This window comes from Equus asinus, chromosome 12, assembly GCF_041296235.1.
Source record: "Equus asinus isolate D_3611 breed Donkey chromosome 12, EquAss-T2T_v2, whole genome shotgun sequence".
Classification (NCBI taxonomy): Eukaryota; Metazoa; Chordata; class Mammalia; order Perissodactyla; family Equidae; genus Equus; species Equus asinus.
Genome location: NC_091801.1, coordinates 82,703,223 through 82,715,260, shown reverse-complemented (window position 1 = coordinate 82,715,260; position 12,038 = coordinate 82,703,223). Strand labels below are relative to the sequence as shown.

Sequence of the window (12,038 nt, the reverse complement as noted above, 5' to 3'; positions counted from 1 at the left end):
CAGGAGGCACCAATTGGTCCCCAGTGCCTTAGACTGAGTCAGCGGCCACCAGGGGGCCCGTGTGGCTCACGGCGCCTGGCCTCCCCACAGTTTTTCCTGTCCACTATGGACAGAGTGCAATTCCATCCTGCAACTGCACGGAGAGGGGCCCTGATTATAAATGACCGACGTCACAGTCACATGCTCGGCTGCAGCTTACACGGCAACAAGATGGGCTCACACACGTGCAGACGGGGTTTACACAATTTACATGCCGGGGAAACTCCCAGCCAACACTGAGAGCTGTGCCCACCAATGTGCTTCAGAAACGCGGCCGCTGCGGCACAGCGCTATGCGGGGCTCTTGCCCTCCCTCTGCTGGAGCACGCCTCCTCCAGGGCCACGTGGCTCGGCCTCTCCCTTCACTCGCATCTCTGCCAAAATGTCACTTCCGCACTCAGAGCCCCGCCCTTCACTGTCCCTGACCCCACTTCCTTCGTGTAGGACACTGAATGCCCTGGTGTTTATCTGTTTATCACCTGCCTTCGCCTCGGCCACATCGGCTCCATGGCGGGGTGCTGGCTTCCCTGCACCCCCAGGATCTAGAAACGGCTTGGCACTCACTGGGGCCTAACAGTCATGTCTCCCAGTAAACACGGACGCGTGTAGACACACGTCTTATGTATACTCACACACACACGCACACACATGCACACGCACGCATGCACACGCATGCACACATGTATACTCACACACACATGCACACGCATGCACTCACACACATGCATGTATACTCTCACACACACGCACACACACGCATGCACACACGCACACACACGCATGTATACTCGCACACACACACGCATGTATACTCACACACACACGCATGTATACTCACACACACACGCACACACACACGCACACACACGCATGTATACTCACACACACACGCACACACACACGCATGTATACTCACACACACGCATGTATACTCACACACACACGCACACACACGCATGTATACTCACACACACACGCATGTATACTCACACACACACGCATGTATACTCACACACACGCACACACACGCACACACACGCACACACACGCACACACACACACGCATGTATACTCACACACACACGCACACACACGCGCACACACGCATGTATACTCACACACACGCGCACACACACACATGTATACTCACACATGCACACACACGCATGTATACTCACACACACGCACACACACACACGCATGTATACTCACACACACGCACACACACGCATGTATACTCACACATGCACACACACGCACACACACGCATGTATACGCACACACACGCACACACACACACGCATGTATACTCACACACACGCACACACACGCATGTATACTCACACACATGCACACACACGCATGTATACTCACACACACACGCACACACGCATGTATACTCACACACACACGCATGTATACTCACACACACACGCACACACACACGCATGTATACTCACACACACGCACACACACACACGCACACACACGCACACACACGCATGTATACTCACACACACGCACACACACGCATGTATACTCACACACACGCACACACACGCATGCACACGCACACGCACACACACGCATGTATACTCACACACACGCACACACACGCATGTATACTCACACACACGCACACACACGCATGTATACTCACACACACACGCATGTATACTCACACACACGCACACACACGCATGTATACTCACACACACACGCATGTATACTCACACACACGCACACACACGCATGTATACTCACACATGCACACACACGCACACACACGCATGTATACTCACACACACGCACACACACGCATGTATACTCACACACACACGCACACACACACGCATGTATACTCACACACACGCACACACACGCATGTATACTCACACACACGCACACACACACGCATGTATACTCACACACACACGCACACACACACGCATGTATACTCACACACACACGCACACACACACACGCATGTATACTCACACACATGCACACACACGCACACACACGCATGTATACTCACACACACGCACACACACGCATGTATACTCACACACACGCACACACACGCATGTATACTCACACACACACGCACACACACACACGCATGTATACTCACACACACGCACACACACGCATGTATACTCACACACGCACACACACGCATGTATACTCACACACACACGCATGTATACTCACACACACACGCACACACACACACGCATGTATACTCACACACACGCACACACACGCATGTATACTCACACATGCACACACACGCACACACACGCATGTATACTCACACACACGCACACACACGCATGTATACTCACACACACACGCACACACACACGCATGTATACTCACACACACGCACACACACGCATGTATACTCACACACACACGCACACACGCATGTATACTCACACACACACGCACACACACACGCATGTATACTCACACACACACGCACACACACACACGCATGTATACTCACACACACGCACACACACACGCATGTATACTCACACACACACGCACACACACACGCATGTATACTCACACACACACGCACACACACACACGCATGTATACTCACACACACGCACACACACACGCATGTATACTCACACACACACGCACACACACACACGCATGTATACTCACACACACGCACACACACACGCATGTATACTCACACACACACGCACACACACACACGCATGTATACTCACACACACGCACACACACGCATGTATACTCACACACACGCACACACACGCATGTATACTCACACACACACGCATGTATACTCACACACACACGCACACACACACACGCATGTATACTCACACACACGCACACACACGCATGTATACTCACACATGCACACACACGCACACACACGCATGTATACTCACACACACGCACACACACGCATGTATACTCACACACACGCACACACACGCATGTATACTCACACACATGCACACACACGCATGTATACTCACACACACGCACACACACGCATGTATACTCACACATGCACACACACGCATGTATACTCACACACACACGCACACACGCATGTATACTCACACACACGCACACACACGCATGTATACTCACACACACGCACACACACGCATGTATACTCACACACACACGCATGTATACTCACACATGCACACACACGCATGTATACTCACACACACACGCACACACGCATGTATACTCACACACATGCACACACACGCATGTATACTCACACACATGCACACACACGCACACACACGCATGTATACTCACACACACACGCACACACACACGCATGTATACTCACACACACGCACACACACGCATGTATACTCACACACACGCGCACACACGCATGTATACTCACACACACACGCACACACACACGCATGTATACTCACACACACGCACACACACGCATGTATACTCACACACACACGCACACACACACGCATGTATACTCACACACACACGCACACACACACACGCATGTATACTCACACACACGCACACACACACGCATGTATACTCACACACACACGCACACACACACACGCATGTATACTCACACACACACGCACACACACACGCATGTATACTCACACACACGCACACACACGCATGTATACTCACACACATGCACACACACGCATGTATACTCACACACACACGCACACACGCATGTATACTCACACACACACGCACACACACGCATGCATGTATGCATGCGAAAGACACCAGACCTGCGTGCAGCTGTCATCTTTAGCAGCAAGACTGGGTGGTGGAAAACACAGACGAGAAAGAATTTTTATAACGACCAGTTTGCAAAAAAGAATATTCTAAAAATATTTCAAATAATTAAACTGCTAAAAAGCCCCAAACACACTCCCTTCTGGAACAAGCTGCGGTTTCTTTCCATGACTTGCAATGTCAGGTTGAGTGACTGAGACAGCGCCACAGAGGGGAGTGGCTTGTCACCTGTGCTGCTGCTTCTGCAATCCCCAGTGTCCACTTTCCGCAGCGACGAGTTGCGTGGCGGCAGCTCGGGAGGCGCGATGTCCTGCAGGTTGGGCATGCTGACCACCATGCGCCGGTGAGTGGCATGCGAGGCCGAGGCTTTGCGCGAGGCCATTTTCTCAATTGTCGGTCTTCTGGGACTTAGAAGCATCCCATTAATTCTGGGGTAGAAAAAAGCAACGCTTTACCGTATAGACACAATATTGATTAAGAATAAGCCTCAACTAAGCATTTCTCTGATATTCTCACCCACCGGTGGAAAACAGAGCGGGAGGCAGCTGTCTGAATCTCCCCGCATGTTGAACTAAAGGCTGGAGGACAGACCGTGCCCCCAAAGAGACCTCAAGGAAAGGAATGTTTGAGGATTTCAGGAAAAGCATCTCAGCAGAGGTGGAAAGCAGGCTTGGGGACAGGTGAGAGTGGGAAAGAGAGAAGGAAGACGGGAAGAGGGCAGCCCGAGCGCAGACCCGGAGGGCAGATGCAGGGAAGGTGTGAGTGTCAGGCACGGTCAGAGAATCCCCGAGACAGAAAGACACAGACCACGGAGGGGAGCCGGTTACCCAGTCATCACGCATTTCTAACCGAGGCTTTTCCGACTGAATTTATCGTTTGTCCGTCCAGACAAACCATGCTACGTGAGCACCTGGATCCCCCCAGAGCCGAGCACCCAGGACGCGCTGACGAGGGTACCTGTCTTCTTCCGACTGCGTGCTAAGGTCCATCTGAGCAAAGGCGTCCAGCCTCCTGCTGAGCCGCGCTTTGAGGAAAGAATGAAACATGTAGGTCTCCAGAACCTGAAAGAGGCCGTGAATGCAGGTCACTGTCACGCGCCTGCGCTCCTCTCTTCTCGAGGGTCCAGGGCGCCCGCGGCAGCCGCCTGAGGCTCCCTTCCCCAAGCCCCCAAGGCCTCTCACCACACCCAGCTCCTCTGGGTGCGAGTTCCTAACACAGGTGGCTTCCCCAGTTCACCATAACCTACTATAAGGCTGGCCCTCAGTTCCTCGCCAGCCAGCCTGAGAACGGGCCACTCTTCGCATTGGAAAATCTCAGAGCTCAAACACCCAAACCACCTCGCCCCCACGGCAGCGACAGCCCCAGCCTCCGAGTTTGGCACTGGTTCTGGGGTCCCAGCCCCGCGGCCCCGCCCCAGCCCCGTACCTCCCGGCCAGCGCCGTCTGCCCTCCCCCTGCGGTCCCGGCCTGTGCTCGGCTCCCGCCACCACGGCTGCCGGCTCTCAGTATAGAACGTGACCCTCCAACAGCTGGCTCGTTGTCCCCATGACCCCTGCTCTGCTGACCGTGGGCCCATGGGCGAGCGGCCTGGAGAGGATGAGGCCGTGCACACCCCAGGCGAGGAGAGGGAGCCAAGTGGCCACAGCCCCTCCGGGGGCCCGGGCTCAAAGAGGGGGCTGGAACCTCATGTGCAAAAGGCTCGCAGAAACACGAAGGAAGGGACTGGCCACAGAGGGTAGGTGGGAGGCCCCTTCTACAGAGAGGGGCACCGAGATGGGAGTCCCTGGGGGGTTGGTGGGCTGCGGGGAGCTCCTGGGGCTCCTCCGGACCCCTGCAGGCCGTCACAACTATGCAGCGGCCATGCGGCGAGTTCCAGGCTTCCCTTGGAGCCCAGCAGCCCCTCTGCGGGCTCCCTGGGCTCCTCTGCCATGCCCTTCCTCCGGGGGCGCCTACTGGCAGCAGCCCATGGTGCTGGCACATGGCGGGGCCCTCACCCCCGGGGAGGTGTGAAGGGGACAGCAGGTTACCAAGAGTCCTCACAGCAGCCATTCAGACAGCACTGCACTTGCACGAGCCACAGAACAATCAAGAACACACAGAGGCCACAGGGCCAAACCAAACTTTAGAAAGCGAGGGGAGGGAGGGAGCGATGGCGAGAGAATGGAGAACGCAATGGCTGTTGCCAGCCTGCAGGGGGAAAAGGAGTGGCCCGCGCTCTGCCCACAGCTGGTGGAGGTAGCCAGGCCACCGCTTGGCAAGCCACGCTGTGGCAGGCGTCCCACATATAAAGTGGAGGAAGACGGGCATGAATGTTAGCTGAGGGCCAGTCTTCCTCAGCAAAAAGAGGAGGATTGGCAGCAGATGTTAGCTCAGGGCTAATCTTCCTCCAAAAAAAAAAAAAAGCTATTACACTTAATAAAAGACAGAACACACACAGACAAATACACTCCTCCCCCCCCCCAGCCTTACCTGTTTATAGAACTCCTGGTCCCCTGGAGCTCTGGTCTTGAGGAACTCTTCACTGTTAAACACTCGATGTTCGTAATTCAAGTGATTCTTCACTTCCCTGACCAAGAGAAAGACAGTCCCCGTGCTGAAGCATTTTTAAATACATGGAAAACACCTCGCTATCAGAAGCAGAAAACCCACGAGAGAACGCATGCTTTGGAAGGCCCCATTCTGCAGGTCGTTCTGACCCCAGAACGACACGGCTCGGACACACTGTGCGTTACCTGGAGCACCGCTTCTCCCTCCACCTGGAATGAAGCTCCAGGAGGAAGGTCACAGTCTCCTCCTTCAAGCCAGGTCCTCATGGCAATGAAGACGCAATAACCTATACACGCTCCCACAAACAAACTGAGTTCAGAGCGGTGACACGGGAGGGGCCGCCCGACTCTGAGCGCTCACCCCACTGGCCGTCAGCCCAACCCCACAGGCCAGCTCACCTCTGGGCCCTACTTCCTTGTCTATAAATCCCTGGGGACCTAGCAGCTGACCTCCCAGATCTAAAGCAAGGCTCGACAAGTGGACTCCATGGACGGACGGCACGTCCACACGTAGGACGTTCACCGTTCCTTCCATCGGGGAGGAAAGATTATTTCATCTAGGGAAATAGAGTTTGATAATCTGGAATCATGTTTCCTGCTTTGGATGAACTCACGAAGCTTGTAAAAGATTACCAAAAAAATCTCGTTCATTAAAGACTTGGTCTTAAAAGAACAAAAGGAAAACAACAGATCTACGACCACACAAGTTATGCTCTCAGCAAAGAGATCACATAATCCGTTCATAATACACTGTCCCGTTTTTTTCATAATACATTATTTGCTTCATACAAATATATACATCAAAACAACATGGCCATTAACACGCCGGTTTTGAAATAACCACACGGAGTACTGTCGAGTCTGCAAGCTCTGGTCTAGACCCCACCCAGGTGGAGGGTCCCTGCCGTCACCTTCCCTCGCTCGGCCTGGAGAGGAGAGAAGAGAGAGCCCCCGCTGACAAAGGGAAAGAGCCCCGAGAGAGAAAAGGCCTGAAGGCTTCTCCACTAAAAATAACTCCTTCGCAAAGCTGTGGTGTAATGGAGAAACAACTTCATCACACACTCCTGAAACGACCCCATAGTCAGGCCAGAAACAGCGACCCACGCCCTGGACCATAGCACGCCGAAATCAACATGCTTCACTAGTTACTTAACCAAGCCTCGCTCAGGCGCTAGTGCCCAACAGCGTGCAAGAGATGGCTGAGGATGGCATGACAGGAAGGAAGAGAAAGGAGAAAGCTCTCCAGCAGGGGCGAAGCCTGAGTGCTCCAGCCTGGCGGCTCTCCTTTGGGTGGGCATCATTCCCGAAGTGATCCTTCTGTCCCCCACGCTGGACTGACCCTGCGCCCGCAGCCAGCACAAGCATCCGCAGGTGGTCACTTGCAGGAGAGGTGGGGGTGGAGTGGGGGCGGGGGCCTCTCTCACTAGGCCATCGTCAATTTCAGCGACCTGAGCTTTGGGGGCCACTGCCATCATGGAACTGAGAGCTGGCTGGGTACCATTTACAGACACTGGAAATGTTTTCTAAATACCTGAAGATGCTGACGAGCAGCTGCAGGGTGATCTGCTGGATCTGGCGGTTGAGTGTCTGCTGCCAGGCCCGCCTGCAGGCTCGCCCCTCATTCAGGTCTGTGATGGAGCTCAGGTGAGCGAGGTCCAGCTCGTGATGCAGCTGAAGGCTCTGGACCCTGGAGAGGAGCAGACGGACGCTGGCCACAGCTCATGCTTCCCGGCCTGACCACTGTTCACTGGCAGTGGAGAACTCCCCAGGAAGGGGGCTTGCTCTTACCAGGTACGTTAACACTTTTAGGATGCTCACAATACCCATCAGTAACTTTTAGGGGGGTCATTAAAAATATACCCCTGGAAGAGTTTATTCGGCTCCCAACATAAAAAGCTAATTAGTGAAGAACTCCCGAAGACCTTGACTTTGGACCACGCACATTTTTATCCGAGCTGAACCATTCCGTCCCCCGTGCTCTGCCTGGCGAGGGCACATACTCCCCTTCCAGGACGGCCAAAGGGTCTCCAGCTCAGGCCGCCCCCTTGCCTGCTGGCTCGGGGCATCCCGGGAGGGACAGTGCGGCAACCGGGCAGCTTCCTGTCCCACACCCTGCCCGGGCAGGCTTGGAGGCACCAAACGTCCTGTGTGTCACCACTCTCGGCCCAGCAGGGGACGGCCACTCTCTGGTCTGGAGGACCCAGAGGACGCACAGCTATCTCTGTGTCCGTGTGCCGCCCTCAAACGCGACCCTGGCCTCCCCAACGACCCAAGGCTGTGCTTCCAGATGTGACTTTGGAAACCACCAGGAAGGGACTACACACCCGGCACCATGGCGGGGGGGTGCAGGTCACTGGTGGACACCGGCAGAGTCCTCGTGTGGGGCTTACATTCAGGTGGGAAGAAACAGAAAAACAGGTAAAGGCATCACGAAATATGAGGTAACGGGGACATGAAGCAGGGACTCCAAATAGAGTGATGGCCAGGAAATGGCCTGTTTGGGTGGCTGGAGGAGACCTCTCCAAGGGCCCTGGACCGGAAAGGTGAAAGGCCGTGAGCTGACAGCGGGGCAGGCAGCCGCCAAAGGCCTTACACAGGTGCAGGGGGCTTGCTGGGCCCAGCATGGCTCCAGTATGAGGGCCAGGGGAGGTGAGCCCGGGTCCGAGGGCTGGCACAGCCTTTACCCCACAGGTCACGGGAAGCTGCTGCTGGAGACGGGATGTTTCCGCCCTGGCTGAGCCCGGCCGTTGCATCAGGTCACCACCCCGCCAGGACGGAGTGTGAGTCACTCTGATGTGGCTGTCTGTCTGTGCCAGGTGGCTGTGCACCCAGCAGAACACAGGACGCCACGGGGAATGGCGCTTCAGACTCTCCCGTATAACGCCGCAGCGCTGCCTACAGCAGAGTCTCCCCAGTTTCTGCGTGGGGACAATCCGTCATGACAGGACAAGGCTGGCCCCTCCCCCGGAGCCCTCCTTCCCTCTCTCCCAGGCTCTCAGCCAGTACAGCCCTGAGCTGACCGCCCCCGGAGAGGGCTGGGAGTCCCTCTCCCTGTCCCCAAGGAGGTCAGGCAGGGCAGGGAAGATGGGCAAACACACTTCCGAGCAAGGGGAGGGAGACAGCGGTGGGGCAGAGAGGGCCACTAGGAGCAGGGAGTCTCGGGGAGAGGAGTGGCTGCCTCTTGTTCCTCCCAGGCAAACACCGCATGTGGACACACTCGCACTCCGGAAACCCGTGGGAGACTGACCGCCAGGTTCACGGTCTCAGAGCCTGTGCAGACATGCTGCCAACTGCACACGGGTTAGTTCACATTTATAAAACACGGTGCCCCGTGGTGAGATCCTAAGAGGCAGCACATCCCACTGCTTTGGGGTCCAGGAATCCAACCCTCGGTGTACTTTCTAGAATTCTAACAACCACACGCAGACAGAGGAAGGAATCCCGTCTTACTGGGGACACTCTGCCAAAGTGAACACATGGGCATCACCTCCAAATGCCAGCAAAGGTCAGCCCTGGCATGTCACCCTCTGAAAGGCAGGGGAGAGCAGCTTCGGCTTATCAGAAAGTAAACAGACGGTAAGGAATGTGGGTTTCACCTTCCAAGTTCACACAGAGAACCCGGAGCACAAAGCAGTCAGCCACAGGAGAGCCCTTGGGGACTCCACGCCCACAGCCACAGGAGGACACACACTCCACATGCGCTCTGCCTGCAGGCCTCCTAAAAGTTTCGTTCGTTTGTTTCTCTGTTTTTGGTGAGGAAGACTGGCCCTGAGCTAACACTTGTTGCCAATCTTCCTCTACTCTGCATGTGGGACACTGCCACCGCATGGATTGATGAGCAGCATGTAGGTCCGTGCCCGGGATCCGAACCCACAAACCCCGGGCTGCCAAAGTAGAGTGCATGAACTCAACCACTATGCCACCGGGCCAGCTTGTTAAGATGGAAGGAACAATGATAAAGGTGGCACTCCTGTATATTTTGCAGAAACCATCAAGGTAGAAGTAATAATTGATACCGAGTGTTATGGGCTGAATTGGGTCCCCCGAAATCTATATGTTAGAGTTCTAACCCCTAGTTCCTCAGAATGTGACTGTATTAGGAGAGAGGGCCTTTACAGAGGGGATTAAAGTAAAACGAGGTCACAGGGCGGCCCTGACCCAGTCTGACTGGTGTCCTTATGAAAAGAGGAGATCAGGACCCAGACACGCAGAGAGGGACGACCACATGAGGACACAGGGAGGAGACGCCGTCTACACACCAAGAAGGGAGGCCTCAGGAGGAACCAGCCCTGCCGACGCCTTGGTCTCGGACTTCCAGCCTCCAGGACGGAGAGAGTTAATGTCTGTTGCTTGAGTGGCATTTGTTACAGCAGACGGAGCTGACTAATACACAGGTAAGAAAGGAGAAAAGCTGAGCTGGGGAGGCCAAGACACACCACCCGCTTGCTTGTCCCCCATCTGATCTCCCAACAAACAGACAAAATAAAGGGGAAACCAGCCACCACCGATTTAACAGAAACTGCATCACCGGCGTCTCGACACTGCACGGCCCGGCTGCCTGCAAAGAACCCACAGAGCTGATGCTACGCTTGCTCCCTGTTGCCCAGCAGCACCACGTGTCACTTCTCGAGTCCCACGTGAGGTCTGACTGCAGTCTGTCCTGCAGGCTGGGAGGACTAAAGGCGGGATCTCTCCTGCTACCATTTTATTAGATTCCAAGGGAAAAAAAAGAGCCCACAGAACAACCGGAGGGAGCCCGGCGCTGACCCGCTGGCGTCTGCTCGGCCCTGTCCCCTGGGTCTCGCCCAGGGTGGCTGGACATCCCAGGATGCACCTTCGTCCTGGATAATTATAACCACAGCCCTCTCACTCTCCCCAGAAGAAGCACATGTAAGAGCGTCCCCACCGAGCCTCTCCACAGAGCGACAGAGGCCGCAGGGCCTGCAAAGCCTAAAACATTTATGAGTTGGCCCTTTTTGGAAGAAGTTTGCTGATGCCTGATCTAGGCCAATGAGCTTTGGTAGGAGACGGAAAAAACCATCAACAGCCGTGACCCAGCGCCACAGGACCAGCCACGTCTGTTTTGCTCGATAGTACACACATCCTGCCCGAGGTGAGGCCTATGAGGGGCACTGGACACACGTCTAGTGAGAGAGCAAGAGAGTGAGCAAGTGAACAAGAAGGGACTCCAAAGACCACAGGCACAGGGCCCTGGGGCACAGGACAGACGGTGAGCGGGGCTTCCCGGGGGAGGTGACTGTCACCTGACTCTGCAGGGCCATAATGACTATTTAGGCAAGACGAGAATAAAGACAAATGACTTTTAAAATATTCATAAATAATTTCCAAACTATAAACACATAAAACATCTATCAGTAATATAAGATTGGAAAAGATATTCAGAATTGGCAAGTATAGAACCCGAACAGAGATGCTTTCAAACACATACTATTTCCAACTTTACCTCTGCATAAACGTCTGAGCCGCCAGGAGAGGGATGTCGGGAACGTCAATGCCATCGTCACTGGAGTAGGTGATGCTCCCATTATCGATATTTATCAGAATTAAACCATCAGCTTCCTAGAAGTTGTAAAGATTGCTGTAAGAATCTGAATCTGTATACATCTTTGAAAACACAAAAATACATTTTGCAT

At 54.4% G+C, this 12,038-nt stretch overlaps 1 protein-coding gene across 4 annotated transcripts in view; it reads right to left on the bottom strand.

The window, feature by feature from the left end:
* Positions 1–12,038, bottom strand: part of DENND3 (DENN domain containing 3) — a 63,436-nt gene that overhangs the window by 29,781 nt on the left and 21,617 nt on the right. For all 4 annotated transcript variants that reach the window (XM_044781109.2, XM_070481690.1, XM_070481691.1 and 1 more), the window contains 5 exons: positions 11,849–11,964; positions 7,916–8,071; positions 6,308–6,404; positions 4,797–4,900; positions 4,068–4,267 (listed from right to left, as the gene is read on the bottom strand). In XM_044781109.2, coding sequence (XP_044637044.2) covers positions 4,068–4,267; positions 4,797–4,900; positions 6,308–6,404; positions 7,916–8,071; positions 11,849–11,964 — 673 coding nt within the window. The remainder of the gene's footprint in view (positions 1–4,067; positions 4,268–4,796; positions 4,901–6,307; positions 6,405–7,915; positions 8,072–11,848; positions 11,965–12,038) is intronic.